Source organism: Eschrichtius robustus, chromosome 1, assembly GCF_028021215.1.
Source record: "Eschrichtius robustus isolate mEscRob2 chromosome 1, mEscRob2.pri, whole genome shotgun sequence".
Lineage (NCBI taxonomy): Eukaryota > Metazoa > Chordata > Mammalia > Artiodactyla > Eschrichtiidae > Eschrichtius > Eschrichtius robustus.
The window spans coordinates 4757825-4774892 of NC_090824.1; the positions used below are offsets into that span (position 1 = coordinate 4757825).

General features: G+C 64.3%; 1 protein-coding gene across 1 annotated transcript; it reads left to right on the top strand.

Moving 5' to 3' along the window:
* The first annotated feature begins 5103 nt into the window (after window positions 1–5103).
* BEGAIN (brain enriched guanylate kinase associated) lies at window positions 5104–16475 on the top strand. Its single transcript, XM_068538811.1, has 7 exons — window positions 5104–5174; window positions 5653–5763; window positions 9703–9864; window positions 11060–11126; window positions 11581–11688; window positions 14084–14167; window positions 15108–16475. The coding sequence occupies exons 1-7, from the start codon at window positions 5104–5106 to the stop codon at window positions 16473–16475; spliced, it is 1971 nt and encodes a 656-aa protein (XP_068394912.1).
* Window positions 16476–17068: the final 593 nt, after the last annotated feature.

Consider the following 17068-nt stretch of genomic DNA (forward strand, 5'->3'; position numbering starts at 1 on the left):
GGGCGGGGCAGGGATTGGGGAGCGCCGGCCTTGCTGGGGCGGGGCGGGGCGGGGCAGGGATTGGGGAGGGAAGGCTGTGGATTTGGGGAGGGCGAGCGGAGTGGAATACAGTGGGCCCTGCAGGTCAGTGCCCGCCTGCGAGATATCCAAGCAGAGACGGAGGCAGCAGAGGGTATGCACGCCTGGAGTCGGGGAGACACAAACTGGGGGGCCCTCAGTGGAGCGATGGTATTTGTGGCTGGGGTCACCATGGGGTGAGTGTACCCAGGGAAGGAGAGAGATTGGAGGCACTGTTCCTGGGTCCTGCTGGTTAGGAGGTCAGGGAGAGGAGGACCACCCGCAGAGGAGGCCGAGAAGGACGGCCAAGTGAGGATGGTGTTTGCAGGAGGAGGGAGGGGTCGACCGTGCCGTTGGCCGCTGAGGGCTCAGGTCACGTGAGCACTGAGATCAGGGACCGGCAAGAGCTGGTTCGGCAGCGTGGAGGGGACGCGAGCCAGGTTGGGTATCGGTCCTGGCAGGACGGGTGCAAGGACAGGCAACGTTTCTTGGAGCAGAGATTGAGGACAGGTCCTGGAGGGTCAGCAGAGGGTTGTTCTCAATATGGCAAGCGTACTTGCATGTTCTTGTGCCGGAGACAATGATCCAGAAAAGAGGGAAAAATTGGTGGTCTGGGAGTGAGGGGAGAGTAGCCGGAGCCGCGCCTGGAGTGGGCGGAGGGGCTGCCTGGCGGGTTGTCTATAGTAACAGGCGGGCAGATGCTGGTGGGTGGGGAGACCTGGCGGTGGCATCTGCGGAAGTTCCCTTGGGGTGGCTTCTTTTTTCCCATGGAAGAGGAAGCGAGGTCATCAGCTGTGAGTGGCGGTGCGGGAGGAGGCGTTGGGAGGTTGAACAGAGAGGAGAACGTGAAGGAACGGAACAGGGGATGTGGTAAGGTTCCTGGGCCAGTCTGCCGGATGAGCAGAAAGGGAGGCCTGTCAGCTCGGCCGTGTGACTTCCTGCCATCTGTACACGTGCAGGCGCCGAGTCTATGGAGAGCTGGCCCTAACCAGAGTGGGCTTTGGGAGGTCAGGGAGGGCTTCTTGGAGGAGGTAAATAGAGTGAACTAAAGAACAGGGGAGGGGATGTTCTGAGCAGGAGGGGCAGCACGTGCAAAGGCCCAGCGGTGACTCTGCAGCTGCTCCGCCCACTTGCCCAGGTTGCCCTGCTTTGTCCTGGCCCCGAGCACCCCTGGGTCCACCCACCCACTGAGGGCTCACAGGCTGCAGTGCTGCCAGCTCCCAGCACGTGGTTCTGCCTTGATGGGGGTTGGGGGAGGGGGGCGGTGGGAGCAGGGCTGCAGCCGCCTGATAAGATGAGGCGGAGGCGAGATGAAATGTTCCCTGCGGCGTCTCCCGTCTCCTGTCCCTGGGCAGGAGAGCAGCAGAGCGGCCATGTCACCGGGCCACGAGGAGGGAAGAGGGACTGGTTCCACTGGATGACCTCGGCCAGCAAACCAGGAGAGAGCAGGGCCTGAGCAGGCGTAGAGTTTGAGATCACCCCCTGTCTGGCTTGAGCGGGTGACCCCTCCTGGCTGTGGGCCCCCAGGCCAGCCCTGATGACAGTCCCCTGCCCCAGTACACACGCACACCCATGCACGCACCTGCACGCTGTTGCACAATGGCCTGGCGTGTCCAGAGTCCCCTTCTCCATGCACGCGGTGTTGCTGGTGAAACTGCTGCAGAGTCAGCCGAGGGGCTGCCCAGGGGCTGGGCAGGCGTGTCTGAGCCACAGACCAGTGCCAGCCAGATGCCCAGAACCGTTTTCCTCCAAGGAGAAGCTCACGGCCCACCAGGAAGCAGGATGATGTGTGGGAGACAGTTCAAGGGAGAGTCTAAAGGGCTGCAATTTGCACTAAAATCTGGCATCTCAACGTGAGGGGAGGAACAGCTGGCCCAGTGTCGAACCCCAGGAGGGCTGTGTGACGTCATCGCCATGAACCTCAGTTTACTCATCTGTCATATGGGTGTGGTGCACGCCTCCCTCACAGGGTGGCCTGAGACTAGATGAGTAGGTATGTGTGGGCACCTGGGGCAGGGCAGGCCCTCGGCAGGTGCTGGGGGTGTTGGTTAACCATTCATGCCCACCTGCCCCTCGAGAAAGGTCCTGAGTAGGTTCCCAGTGGGGACACAGGATGGAATCAGTGCGGCAGTGATCAAGTTCAAGGGGAATAGAGAAAGACTGTTTTGTTCTGAGACACAGAAAAGTGGTGGCCACCAAGCATGGGGGCACAGCCCAGGGCACGGGGGGCCTCGGCAGGGACGAGGGGGCTCTGAGACCCTGCAGGGGTTGTCTCTGGCTCCTTTTGTGGAAGGATGGTGGCACCAGACCTTCTACAGGGAGACTCAGAGATGATGCCAGCATGGGGCAGGGACAGAGGCTCTTCTGCAGGGACCCGCCCCCGGGCCCACGCAGGGCATCCCAAGAGTCTGATGCGGTGGTCCCAAGGTGCCCACTGGAGGCCCAGCTGGGAGAGGACCAGCTGGGTCTGAGCAGCTCTGGGGGCAAAGACCTTCTCCCAGGGCTGGGGTCACCTTGGCCAAGGTGGCCCGTCAGCGGTAGCTCTGAGGGTGGTTCCATGGTGTCTGCCTCTGCCGGGCATTGCCCTTGACACTGGGAGCTGGCACGAGTCCCTGTGCCATGAGTTCCAAGGTGTCGGCCCCTGCGGGAGGGTGAGAGGCCAGTGAGGGAGGGGCCGGGTGCTCTGCTCCACACCAGCGCCTCAGGGGAGCAAGGAGGACTTGGGGGGGCTCACCCCCACCCATTTATCCAACCCCAGAGTAGGCCCCGGGGATATAAAAATGCACCGGACCTTGCAGCCCCGGAGAGAAGATCGGCTTCTCTCCTGCAGATGTTTCTGCAGCCGTTCACGCAACACGTGTTGCTGGTCACTGGCTCCACGTGGGCACAGCACGGGGCACTGGGACGAGTAGGTGAAGGAGGGAGGTGGTCCCAGGGGAGGGCAGGCAGGTCCCCAGGTGGTTGTCCCTGCAGGAATGAGAGAGAGTGGAGGAGGGAAGGCTGTCCCTGGCGGCAGGGGCCTGAGAGGGAAGGTACCTGGCTGAGAGGACGGCGAGGACAAAGGCCCTGAGGTGGAAAGGAAGGGGCTCAGGGTAACTCAGGCACAGCCTGGAGCCAGCGTGCGGGAAGGGAGCCAGCGCAGGGCGAGGTGGGGGATGTGGGGGGGTCTGAGGGGACGGGGACTTGTGGGAGGAATCTTGGGGAATTTTGCCCAGAGGCGGGAGTGGTCTGGCTGGGTTTCATGACCTGCCGTCTGGCGGATGGCGGAGACCGGACTGGGGGCCAGCATGGAGCAGGAGACCGGGCCCCGGTCGCTCAGAGATGAACAGGACAGGGACTCAGCCCCATTGATGCTCCCTGGCGGGCAGGCCGGGGCGGGATGGGTGTCAGGGTCCCACCAGCAAGCCCTGGGTGGGGAGGAGTTAACCTGAGCGGGAAGGAGTGAGTGCCATCCTGGCAGAGGGGACACAGGGACAAAGTCACCAAGATGAGAAGCTGCCTGCAGCACGTGAAGAATGACAAGCAATTTGGTGTCACTGGAGCATGACTGGGGGCCGGAGCCTGAGCGCGGAGAGTGGGTGCGGAGACAGGCAGTGCCATGGGGGTACCGCAGGGACCGGCTCCTGGTACCCGGGAGCCGGAGGGCGGACACTCCTTCAGCCCCACCCCGCCCCATCACCACAGCCCACCAGGGAGCACCTCTGCCCCCAGGAACCTTGTTCACACCGCGGAGCAGGGAAGGGTGGCCCCCGGACCCCACAGCTCACATGTCCTTCCTCCCCGTGCCCAGCACAGCATCACAGGCATCGGGGGATTTCGGCCGCATCCCAGGCTTGCTGTGTGATCTTGCTTAACCTCTCTGGGCCCTAGTTTTCTCATCTCTAGGAAGAGTCGCTCCCCATGCCACAGGCTGGAAATGAGAATTTGCGTCAGAACAAGAGTGGTTGTCAGGGATAAATGCCTTGTGTTGTGACCAGCGGCGGAGTCTGGGTCAAGTCACAGTCATGCCCCGCCCCCCTCCGTTCTCTGTGCTTCCAGGCAAGCCCCACCCCTTCCCTGGGCCTCAGTTTCCCAGGGGCCCAGCCTCCCTTCTACTCTTCTGAGAACTCACCTGCCAGGAGTCCCCCGAGGAAGGGCCTTCTGGGATGGGGCCGCCCCCAGGGATTGCTGGCCTCAGCCGAGCCACCGAGGGGAGACTGGGTCTCTGGCTGCTCCCACGGGAACCGGCCAGTCCTGCCCCTCCTCTCCGTTCACTCAGCAGCATTGGGGTCATGGGCCAAGAGTGAACCCTGGGCCTGGAATTCCAAAGTCCAGTTCAAATGGAGATCAAACCGCTGCCTCTCCCCCCACCCCTCCCCCAGCCCGGCCTGCAGAAGATCAGCCCAGGAGACCAGGGCCGAGGGCAGCCCATTTCACAGATGAGCAGATGGGGGCTTACGGAAGTGGTGATAGATGTGCAGCTCACGGCCCAGGTTGAGAGCTTCCCTACCCGCCCCACCCCCCAGCCTATCAAATCAACACTTTCAACCTTTTCTGGGGGGAGGGGCAAAATTTCATCCTTAGTAAATTTTTTTTTCGATCTTAGTTCCCTGACCAGGGATCAAACCCGCGACCCCTGCAGTGGAATCGCGGAGTCTTAACCACTGGACCGCCAGTGAGGATTCTTCATCCTCACTGTAGGAAGTATGACAAATCCAGAAAAATATAAACGAAAATTTTTTAATGGCCCAGAATCCCACCACCCACCCAAAACAACATTAACATTCCTCCCCCTCCGTTATCTTGTGTGGCCGTCTGTACGCAGTTACTCTGTAAATGGGATTGTGCTGCCCTCTCTCTTAACACGCACACTTGCCCGTGACTCTAAGCCTTGTCTGGACGCCTGATGTCTGGGGCAGCGTTCTCCCGTCAGATTTCTGCTCTGGCTCCGGGGCCAGCCAGGCCACCGGGAGCCCTCCCTGGAGAGACTACAGGAAGGGGGCGACCAAGCCGACTCGCGCCTAAAGCTCTGACGTACATCCCGTTGCCCCCAAGCAGGGTGGCACCATGGGGCTGGGGTGGGTCATCCACCCCGCTCTGTCCCACCCCCCACCCAGCCCAGACAGGCCACAGGCAGGGTGAGTGAGAAGGGGTCCCAGGAGGGGTGAAGTGGGTCCTGTCCTGGACCCCTAACATCCACTAGGTCCCACAGCCTCCAGAATACCCCACTGGTGTCCGTCAGCAGAGGTCGGGGGTCACGCTCCCTCCATCCTCCTTGCCTCCCAGGCTCTCTGACCCACGGGTCCTGCAAGGAAGGAGCAGTAGCCGGACAGAAACCCGGAGCTGGGGGGAGCCTGCCCGCCGTGACTCCCCTCTGAGGCTGAGATGGGGATGCAGGCCTGGGGTGGGGACCCTGCCGCCGGTGGGACTCGGTGCCAGCAATGCACTCAGGCAGCCAGGGCTGGCAAGCGCCCACCCCCCGGCTCCTACGCTCCTACCCTGCCATCGTGCTGATGACAAGGAGCTCTCCTGCCGGTGGGGGACGATCCCCCATCTCTCTGTGACTGCGTGCCCATGGCGGGCCCGGCGTGGCCCCCCGGTCCCCGTTCTGAGCAGCTCTGTCCTCTTCACCCACAGGCTGCGCAGCCCCTGGGTGCCCTCGTGCCTCGGGCAACCCCGCGTCCTGCAGGGCCGACTGGCCAGGTCCTCGCCCTCGCTCTGGGACAGGTAACACACCTGTTGTCTCCCCGGCTCCTCGGTGTCTCTGCGTCCGTCCCCAGACGTCCGTCCCGCCTCTGCATCAACTCCCCCGAGAAGGCCCAGAGGGGCAGGGTGTCGGCTGCCAGCACACCCTCGCCATTGCTTCCCGGCCGTCCGGTCTTGGAGGCGAGGCCCCGGTGTCCCCACAGACCAGCCCCGGGCTCGGTCCTCGGGCTCAGGCCTCCGCTGAGCGGCCAGAGGGGCTCCTGGTGGGAGGCAGGCGGGGTCCCACTCTGCGCCGAGGGAGCTCATCTTTCTTCCCTGTGAGGTGGGAAAGCCTTGCTTCCCGCGGGCAAGGAGGGAACCACGAAGCACGCAGCCACCTGCACACACCCTGCCGGGTTAGGCCAGATACTGATCAATTCACCAGGACCCAGGTCAAAGCGAGGTGACCCCCCACCCCCCGGGCAGCTGTCTGAGCAGGGCTTCCCGAGCCCCCTGGCCGGGAGGGTGGCCCTGATCTGGAGGGTGGGGCATGAGGGATTTCCAGGCCCTCCCTGTGCATCTGTTGAGGGGCCCCCTGAGCCAACTCCACACCAGGGGGGAGGCAGAGGCACTGAGCATTCCCCCCATGGTGCCTGCCCCCGGCATCATCTCTTGGCGGTTCCGATGACCCGGGGAGTGCAGGGACCACAGTGACAGCCCTGCTCCCTGAGGGTGGGTGCTCCAGTGTGTGGGTGCACACATCCCCGTTTTACAGATGTGGAGACTGAGGCTGAGGTCAGGCAGGGCTCGGGCAAATGCCCTGGGAGGGAAAGGCAGGAGAGAATGGTGGTACCACACAGGTGACCGAAGACCTCAGGGTGCCCAGCCCAGGGCCCTCCCTGGACCAGGCAGGGGAGGGAACATGTCCAGAGGCCTGGAGTAGTTGATTGCCAGGACTTGGTGACGGGCTGTGAAGGGTGGCCACAGGCAGGAGGGGTCACCGCGGCCTCTCAGGGTCTGACTGGGGACGGATGGCAGCTGTGACCTTCCCGGGGGTGGGGAGCACAGGGGGCAGAGAAGAGTCAGCACTGGCACACTGGGTGTGAGGTGCCTGTAGGCCTTCTGGGAGGAGAGGCCAGTGGGCGGCTGGACATGGAGGGCAGTAGAGCCCTAGAGAGAGGTTGGGGCTGCAGATGGAGGCCCAGGAGGGGTTCGTGTGTGGCTGGGCACAGAGGACCTTCGGCCTGAGATGTGTGGGGAGGCCCTGCAGATGTCAACCAGGGCCCTGAGGATCAGCCTGGGCGACGGAGCTGGAGTGGCAGAGGTGGGGAAGGCGTGGTGGGGCACCGGGGTTGGCGCTGCCGTGACCGAGGGACCAGGGAGGCGCGTCCAGGGCCGGGGCCCAGGTGCCTCCAGCAAGCGGGCAGGGGGACGAGGAGGAGGCGGCGCGGGCTGGGGGCTGTGCCAGCCCAGGGCTGGACGGGCTGCGGCTGAGGGGTGGGTGTGAGGGGCTCAGGAGGTGAGAGCAGTACTTGAAGGGTGGTGGGACGGAGCCGCCCAGTATGTCTGGAAGGCCGTCCGGAGGCCAAGGGTAAACCGAGGCTCGAGTGGGCCGGCTCAGTGAAGCTGGCTGCCGCGTGAGCGGGAGGTCACAGCTCAGATGCCCGTCTGGCGGGTCCCGGCTCTGCTCGGAGCCCACCCCACGGCCCTGTCATGTTTCCTCCTACACTTGCCTTGTTGGTGAACCTGCTTCCTTGTTCACTGTCTGTCTCCCCTCGAGACTATAAGCTCCGCGGGGCGGGGACCACTTTTTCCTCGTTCGTGCTGTGAGGCGCAGGGAACAGGGCGGGACAGGGCAGGAAAGGAAGGAAGGAGGGTGACGGGTGGATGCATCGTAGGGGGATACGGCTGGGTCACGTCAGGGCTGGACAGTCTTGACGGCAGGGTCCGAGCTGTGGCTGCAGGCGGGTGACCAAGGTGGGGGAGGGCGGGGGCTCAAGTGGCCCCACGGGTGCTCTCACCTCTTCCCGAGGGTGCGGACCCCGCCTGTACCCTGTGACCGAGGGCTGTGGGTGACCGGCAGCCCCTGCAGGATGACTGACCTCAGGGGCCGCCGCCCCACTCCCACGCCTGATCCCGTGTGTGCAGGGGGCCCTGGGTGACATGGGAGAGCCCCCAGGAAGCTCACCAGCCCCCTGGGGAGAAAGGCCTGGGCCGGCGGCAGTCTGGGACCCGTAGCTGCAGGGGGCTTGGGGTGAGTCAGTCAGGCGTGCTGCCTGGAGGAAGCGGCAGGGCCTGCTTGGCAGCCATGGGCGGGCACTCTGCCACTGGTCTCCCTCCTTGCTTGTCACTCTGCATCTTCCTTGGGGACCAAGTCTTGGGAGGACCCACCCCGCCCTTCTCTGAGGTTCTCAAAACATAGGCAACTCTTTATTTTTATTTATTGTTAAGAATGTAGACCTGGGCAGGAATCCAGGAAGGCTTAATCGGGTGTGCGCCTATGGTAACACGTGTGGTTCACAGACAGGGCCCGAGACTGAAGCTCACTCTACCCCGGGCTCTGGAGGAAGCCTCCTGCTCGCCCACAGCAAACCCACCAGAAGTTACCACCCAAAGGGTCTTACTTAGCTCCAAATGGTCCCGAGGAGGGTTGGGCTTCCTCCGGCAAACAGTTGGCCCAGTCGGGCCCATACTCTGACCTGGACACCTCTCTGAAGCCAGGGCTTTGTGTCCCCAGGGCAAGATGGGGACAGTCGCAGGTGGATGGGCGGGGTGCATGGCGGGGACCAGCAGCCAGGTCTGTGTGATGGCAGGGCCCCTGCCCACCCCGTGACACCATGGAGTTCACCCTCAGGCTGCACCATTCTGGGCTTTGTTGTGACTGTAGTGTAGGGGGTGACGGGGGCAAAGTGCAGGGGGTGACAGGGGAAAAGTGCAGGGAGTGACAGAGCAAAGCGCACACCCAGGGCACTGAACGGCAGCTTGAACCTTAGCCTCACTCGTGGCTAACGGCCAGCAGAACTCCCCTGGTGCCCCTCACCCACCGGGCCGCTGTCCCTTCCCTGCAGAAATCAGCCCTCCCGGCTGTTAAAGGTGAGTCCTTCCCCCTTGGCCCCTTCTGCGTGCTCAGCCAGTCAAGGGAAAGGTGCCTCAGGTCAGCCCATGGTTAGGTGCTCTCTGGGAGCTGGGTGGCTGCCGACAGGAGGGTGTGGCCCCTGCCCTGGTGGAGTTCACGGCCAGTCCCCTGGGTGTGGCCACACCTGTCCCTCCTGCCTTGTGCCCAGCGGTAGCTGATGTGAATTGATGGCATATGGCTCAGAGGGTGAATCATCCCGTTTCTGTTTCCTGAGCATGGGAACTCAGCGGCCCGGGGTCCCAGAGGAGCCCTCAGTCTGTGGGGAAAATGGAGCCTCAAGAGCCAAGCCTGGCTCTGGAAGGCTTCCTGGAGGAAGGCAGACATGTGCAGGCCAGTGGTTTTCTGAGTGTCTGATGCTCTGCGCAGCCAGCTGGCCACTGTGGCGGACGCTGCCTGGGCGTGCGGCATCCAGGCTCATCCTCTCCCTGGCCCAGAGGTCACACAGCCTGCTGGGACCACACAGTCGATTTGGGGAAGAGAGTCCTGGTCTAGGGTGTGGCACTACTGCCTCTGGGCCTCAGCGTCCCCAGCCAGCGCTGTGGAGGAGCAAAAGTCGGGGACCCTGTAAGCGGTGCCATCTGGAGGTCGGCTCCCAGACCGAGAGACTGGGTGCCGATGGGCGCTCTTTAAACCAGGGTCCTTTAAGCCGCCCCAAGCACTTGCCCCCCACCCAGTGCCAGACTGGCTCAGGGTCAGAGACCCTGAGCCCCGGGGCGGGGGCGGGGCGGTGTGCGTGCGTGTGGTGCGTGTGCGCGTGCACTGGTGCGGCCGGGCGCACCCGTGCGCACCCACCGGCGCCTGGAGCTCAGCGCCGCGGCCCGGCCCGCCGCCGCGTGTCGTTGCAGCGCGCTGCAGGAGCAGAAGGGCGAGCTGCGCAAGCGGCTGTCCTACACCACGCACAAGCTCGAGAAGCTCGAGACCGAGTTCGACTCTACCCGCCACTACCTGGAGATCGAGCTGCGCCGGGCGCAGGAGGAGCTGGAGAAGGTCACCGAGAAGCTGCGCAGGTAAGGGGGCGGGGCCAGGGAGGGGCGGGGCCTGCGGGGCGCGGGGCCGGCGACCTGCCGCTAGGAGAGCCCTGCCTCCCACCCGAGCTGGTGACCCCATTCGTACACGGGGAGTCCCAGGCTCAGCGAGGGCAAGCGGCTCTGACAGAGTCGCGCTCTGTGCCAAGAGCTGCCAAACCAGGATCTGAACTGGCGCTGGCTACTGCGGGGTACAGGCTCTTCCCAGGCACCTCTGCGTCCCCTGCTCATTCCTTCTCGTATTTATGTGGTGGGGCAGCAGCATGACACAGAAGCAGCCATCTCCAGACCCAGACCCCAGCCACTGTCGCCTGGGTCTCTGACCGGAAAACGATGTCCAGCCTTGGAAGTGAACCGGCATTTAGAGACGGTTCCCTTGAGCAGCACAGCAGCCAGTGACAGCAGGCTAGGTGTGCGGGACCCTGAGCAATGGCTCCCTTAAAAACAAAACTTCTGTAAACATCGTTCTGCACGTGTAAGATGGATATTCTTCTAAAAAATATTAACACACTTTCCAGGCTTCTTGCAGGAAGAATGTAAAGAAAACGCAGACTTTGCTGTTGGCTTGATTTATTTTAAATGTTTGTAGAGCATTAGATTTGCAGTGAGGCTGTTTGTCCCTTACTACTTAAGCACCTCCAGCCTCAGTTCCCCCACTCGCAAGACAGGGGCAATAACACTACACATAGGTTGTCAAGAGGATGGACACTGCCCCTTCCACCGTCACACCGCATGGCGGCAATGGCTTCCCACCCGACACTTGCCTCCATCTCAGCCTCTTCCAGGGGGAACCGTATCCTATTCACTGTGTGTCCCCAGCACTCACCCCAGGGCACATCACACAGTCTTAAGGTTAGACCCCTGCTAACCTGCTATTGAACTGTAAACCCTTTCGCCAGCCTTGTCAGGACTGTGTGTAAACTGTGAGTTAACCGACTCTGAGTGAGGACCCGACAGAGTCCCTTGTGAATAACAGGCCTTCCCTTCTCATCTACAGGGGTCCTCGGCCCTGGCCCAGGAAATGTTGCAACAAGTTAGCTTCAATCAGATGCTTTCTAGCACAGGAGCAGTTGGAGCAGGGTGGGGCCTGTGTTCAGCCCTCAGCGGGCTGTATGGCTACAGGGGCCGTGGGAGGGTCGGGCCTGGCACAGCAGTGACCTCAAGGCCTCCATTCCAGGATTCAGAGCAACTACCTGGCGCTGCAAAGGATCAACCAGGAGCTGGAGGACAAGCTGTACCGCATGGTGAGGGCACGCCACATCCCCCCTCACCCCAGCACTCCCAGCCCTGGGCCCCCAGCTCTGGAACCATGGTGAGGACCTCGGGCCTGGCGGTCATGCCCTTGCCCGTGAGGAGCTGGGCCAAAGGCCTCGTTTCCACCCCGCCCGCTCCCTGCTCCCCGGGGTTGGGCTGGTCCCACGTGTCTCTGCTCCGATTGGGTGCTCTCCAGCACTCACCTGTCACTGTGCCCACGGTGCAGAGCAGAGACTGAGGCTCAGAGGGGCAGTGACTTGCCCAAGGCCGTCTGGCTCCTCCCTGGCAGAGCGGGACTGGAACACGGGCCGCTCTGTGCTCTGACCCTCGCGTGCCTTGGCCTCCAAGCTCCTCCTCATTATCGGCTGCGAGGGGGGACCCAGGAGGCCCCAGGCCTTGGCCGACTGCTGAGCACCTCCCTCTTCTGCCGTCCCCCACCTCCAGGGCCAGCACTATGAGGAAGAGAAGCGAGCGCTTAGCCACGAGATCGTCGCCCTCAACAGCCACCTGCTGGAGGCCAAGGTGACCATCGACAAGCTATCGGAGGACAATGTGAGTGTCGGGCCCTTCTGACCCTGAGGGGCTGGCACAGGGCCGGGTGGACAGACGGGATGGTCAGGACCTCACGGAGTACCTGGGCAGTCGAGGAAGGACGGGGGCTGCCTCACAAACTGCATCCCGCGAGACCCTCCCCTGAAAGGAGATGGGACTTGAGATAGGGAGCATGGGGCCACGGTGTCCCGGTCAAGGCAGGGCTTCCTGACCCCAAGGTTGGGGCGTGGCCACTCAGGACTCCTGCCTTCGGCCCCTCGCAGTGGACATCAGAGTCCCGTGGCTACCCGTGGGTCCCGATTTCCAGGGTCCCGCGAGAAGGGCCCCGCTGCCCTCCACAGACCCGTCAGCTGAGCACACGCTCACTGATTAGCATCTGCTCCTCGCCGGGCCAGACCCTACGAGGCTCTGAGAATACGTGTGAACAACACAGGCAAGCAAGTGCCCTGCCCACGTGGAGTTTACATCTGAGCAGGGGAGTGCGGAGGGCGGACAGTAAACAGGATAGATATGTCAACTGTGTAGTGACTTGGAAGTGCTAAATGCTGCAGAGAAAAATAAAGCAGGGGATGGTGCTGGGAGCTGCCAGTTGCAGGGTTAGGGAACCTCAGTCGGGTGCTTCTGGAAGAGGCTGCTGGAGCTGAGACCTGAAAGCGATGAGGGAGCTGGCCATGGGACAGCGGGGGAGGGCGCTTCTTCCAGGCAGAAAGAGCCACAGCGGCAAAGGTGGGTCTGAGTAACTTGAAGACCAGCAAAGAGACCAGAGGGGGCTCTTGTGGGGAGGAGAGGCCGAGGGTCTGAGATCAGAAGGATAACAGGAGACTGCATCGTACAGGCTCCTGTAGGAATCTGGGGGGTTTTTCTGAGTGAAGTAGGGAGCCATTGAAGGTTCTTGAACAGAGGGGTAGCCTGACTGAACTTACTCTTACTGGGCTCCGGTGGCTTCTCTGCTGAGGACAGACCGTAGAGGACAAAGCCATGAGTGGGAAGGTCAAGGAGACAGCAATCTGGGAGAAAGACCATGGTGGCTTGGCCAGGATGGCAGCCAGGGAGGTGGGAAGCGGGGGGGCTTGGATTCTGGTTATATTTTGAAGCTGGAACCAAAGTGATTGACCGATTTGGGATGTGGGTTATGAGAAGAAAAAATGGGTCCAGCCCGACTGCAGGGGTCAGAGTCTGCAGGAAGGGAGCCACCTGCCGTCTCCTGGGCTGGGACCTTCTGGGGGAGACGTGGGAGGGGGCGGCAGGCGTGGGGCTGGAGCCGGGCCCTGGACAGCCAGGTGGAGATGCCACAGGTAGGAGATGGCGGAAGAGTGCACAGAGGTGAGGGGCGGCGCTCAGAATACGGTTAACAACTTGGTGGCAGGTCTGGGCTGGCCAGACAGTGCCTGCAGCCCTCTGATGCCAGCGGCGGCCAGCCTGGGGCCTCACAGGAGCCCAGTTCTCAGCTCTCAATCATCTATACCCTTTCAGGGATGCATTGAAGGAGCGGGGGACCCGAGTTCCCTCCACTGTGCAGGCCAAGCCGGGGCACCAGCCTCAGTACAGAAGGTGGAGGGGCGGGAGCCTCCAGGACCAGGGTCGGGGGAAGGCAGGGGTGCCCACGCCTTCAGCAGCTCACCTGAGCTGCAGGACGCCTGGGCCTGGTTGACTTGAGACTATGGGAGCAGGTGGACCTCAGGGCCCATCGGTGGACCCCAGACCCCCCGCCCCCGTCAGAGCCCTGGCTGCAGAGGGTCCCTGGGCGGCAGTGGGAACCAAGGCCCAGCGGCAGGCACATATGCAACAGAGATTTTCCAAAGATGAAACCAAATCCCCTCGATTCCTACTGTTTGCATCTGTTTTCAGCTCAGGAGGCTGAGCTGGTCCCCGCCCGGACCTGGGGTCACACAGGCCCTCTGCCCCCGACTCGCCCTGACCCTTGCCTGTCCCCGCAGCCACGCCCGTGTCCAGGCCTCACTCCGAGACGTGGGAGCGGCAGGCCCGTTCGTAGCCCCTCACCGCTGCCGGCGCTCTCCACTGCGTTCCCTTGGGAGGGACTCAGAGGCCGAGGGCAGGGAGACCGGGCCTGGTGTCCATGCCTGGGGCCTCCGGGACTTTAGGGCACATTGCGGGCCCTTCTTCTCCCACTGCCCCCCACCCTGTGGGAGCTTCCCACCCGGGTCAGTGGTGGGACCGCCTGGGAGGGCGCCCTCCACGCACTAGCGGCTCCAGGTCAGAGCAGGGGCCCCCGTTCTGCAGGCAAGAGTGTGAGGCCCAGAGAGGGTCCTCGTGCTGCCCACTGCACAGCCGGCTCTGCCCGCCGGTTTCCGCGTTGGCCACTGGGCACCGGTCAGGGTGGCAGCGACCTTGGCGAGGGGCGAGCCTCTGCAAAACAGCTTCTCTTGTCTTTTAGGAGCTCTATAGGAAGGACTGCAATCTAGCGGCCCAGCTGCTGCAGTGCAGCCAGACCTACGGCAGGGGCCATAAGGTGTCCGAGGTAACGTGAGCTCCGCCCCGGCCAGGCCCACCGCGGCCCCCCGCCACCACTCGGGGCTCCTTCCTCGCAGGTCCCACCCTTGAGGGCGAAGGGGCTGGCTGCGCCCGAGTGCCCCGGCCCTGCTCGATCCTGCCGTGCCCTGGCCTCTCTGAGTACGTGGTGGAGGGACCGCCCCATACACACCCCCCCACCAGCCCGGACGGCCGGCACACTCCCCTCGTTTCCTCCGGGGACTGCTCCCGGCCCCCACCCGCTGTGTGAGCCTCCCCGAAACCCTGTGGTTTGGTTTGGGTACAATTCCTGACGGTGCTCATTTCAGAGATAAGAAACTGGCTTCACCCGGGAGTCACTGGGCCGAGGCCACAGGGCCCAGCCTCGGACCCGGGGCTCCCACCCCAGCCAGGCCGCCCCTCCCCTCACCCAGGCCTTTCCACCTTCCGTCTCCCCGAGCCTGGGCCACGCCTAAGACACTCACAAAATAGATCAAACAGTAGCGGGACGTCCCCCGCAGGGCACCAGGCGCTCCTGCGGGAACCGCTGGGCACCTGGCCCTCAGTCTTTGTCGCATCTGTTTCTGAGTCTGTCTGGTTTGGGAGCACCCAGGCCACATGAGCGGGCCGGGGGTGCCCTCCCAGAGACCCTGGGGCTGGGAGAGCAAGTCAGCCCCTCAGGGGAAGGCCCGAGAGAGGCCCAAGTCAGACCCGGGTTCCAGCCTCCAGGCTCTGCGGTGCCCCACTGGAGTGGGCCGGGGTGGGTGGCGGTGACCAGGGGTTCTCAGGCACATCCCAGGAGCTTGTGAAATAGAGCCTCCCGGGCGCCGGCTCCAGCTGGTGGGATTCGAGAGGCCCTGGGCAGGTCCCCGGTCGGTCAGTCTCGGCTGCCACTCCTGGGCTGACCGTGACCCCCGTCCCCTCCTCCTCCTCGCGGCGTCCCATTCTAGCTGCCCTCAGAGTTCCAGGAGCACGTGAGTCTGCACATGGAGAAGCAAGGCTGCAGCCTGCCCTCCCCGCTCTGCCGCCCGGCCTACGCTGACAGTGTCCCCCCCTGCGTCCTCGCCAAGGTGCTGGAGAAGCCAGACCCCGGCAGCCTGTCCTCCCACCTGTCGGATGCCTCAGCCCGTGACCTGGCCTTCCGCGACAGGCTGGAGAAGCCGGGCCCCCGGCCCCCCTACAAGGGGGACATCTACTGCAGCGACACAGCGCTCTACTGCCCCGAGGAGCGGCGCCGGGACCGGCGGCCCAGTGTGGACGGGCCCGTGACCGACGTGGGCTTCCTGCGGGCCCAGAATTCCACTGACAGCGCGGCCGAGGAGGAGGAGGAGGCCGCGGCGGCGGCCTACCCCGCGGGCTACCGGCACGAGGCCTTCGCGGGCTACGCGGCCTCGCTGCCCACGTCCAGCTCCTACTCGAGCTTCAGCGCCACGTCGGAGGAGAAGGAGCACGCCCAGGCCAGCACGCTCACCGCCTCGCAGCAGGCCATCTACCTGAACAGCCGCGACGAGCTCTTCGGCCGCAAGCCGCCTGCGGCCTACGGGAGCAGCCCACGCTACGCCTCGGCCGCGGCCGCAGTGGCCGCCCCGCTCGAGGCCGAGGCGGCCCCGGGCTTCGCGAGGACTGTGTCGCCGTACCCCACCGAGCCCTACCGCTTCCCGGTCTCCCCCGGCCCCCAGCCCGCCCTGATGCCCCCCAACCTGTGGAACCTGCGGGCCAAGCCGGGGTCGGCCCGGCTGGCTGCAGAGGACGTGCGCGGCCAGTGGCGGCCGCTGAGCGTGGAGGACATCGGCGCCTACCCCTTCCCGGCCGCCGCTGCCGCCGCCGCCGCCCCCCCTCCCGGCCGCGCCTCGCCCAGCGGCTTCAGCGACCGCTACTTTGGGGCCGGAGGCGGCCCGGGCGAGAAGGCCGAGGGCCGCGCCAGCCCCCTCTATGCCAGCTACAAGGCTGACAGCTTCTCGGAGGGCGATGACCTCTCCCAGGGCCACCTGGCCGAGCCCCGCTACCTCCGGGCGGCCGGTGACCTGAGCCTCAGCCCCGGCCGCTCGGCTGAGCCCCTGTCCAGCTACGCGGCCAGCGAGGGGGAGCGGGAGAGGCTCGGGGTGCAGCTGTGTGGCGCGGGCGGCAGCCCCGAGCCCGAGCACAGCCCCCGGAGCTCCAGGGAGTCCCTGGAGCCCAGCTCCATGGAGGCCTCCCCGGAGATGCACCCCGGCGCCCGCCTCAGCCCCCAGCCCGCCTTCCCTCGGACTGGCGGCTCGGGGCTCAGCCGCAAGGACAGTCTCACGAAAGCCCAGCTCTACGGGACCCTGCTCAACTGAGCGCCCACGTGCAGGCCTCGGCCGTGGCCACCCCGCACACCGGGTCCCGAGGGGCGCTGCCTCGCCTCCCCGATACCCATCCTCCCGGCCCCGCAGACGAGGACCCCGTCGAGCCTGGGGGGGGGGGACCCCACCCACGTGTCTCGTCCGCCCCCGCACCGCCACGGTGGACCGTTTCTCACACAGCAACCTCCTTCCCCACCGGAGATGAGCAGCCCCCCTTTTATAAAGTGCAACTATTTTTATAGAGCAAAAGGGTCTTTCTTAACGCACTCAGCCTCCAGCTCCCTGGATGGCAGCCTAGGCGTTTTCGACGCAACGCTCCTTGATTTTCGGGTGAGGGCGAGTGGGGCCTGCCCCTCAGAGGGAAGGACGGTGTCCTGCGGAGACCCCCCCCCCGCCAGCCAGTGACAAGGGAACCCTGACGCTCTGTCCACAAAGAGGGGAACTGGAACGGGTGGAGGGATGTGTAACGTTTTCAGCTGTTCTCGCCGTGTGGCCGACGACCACCCCCCAGCTCCCCCGTGGTCCGTAGTCCCGAGTGGGGCCGGTGCTCGTCCCCCAGTGTCCCGCTCCCCGGCACCACCTCGCTC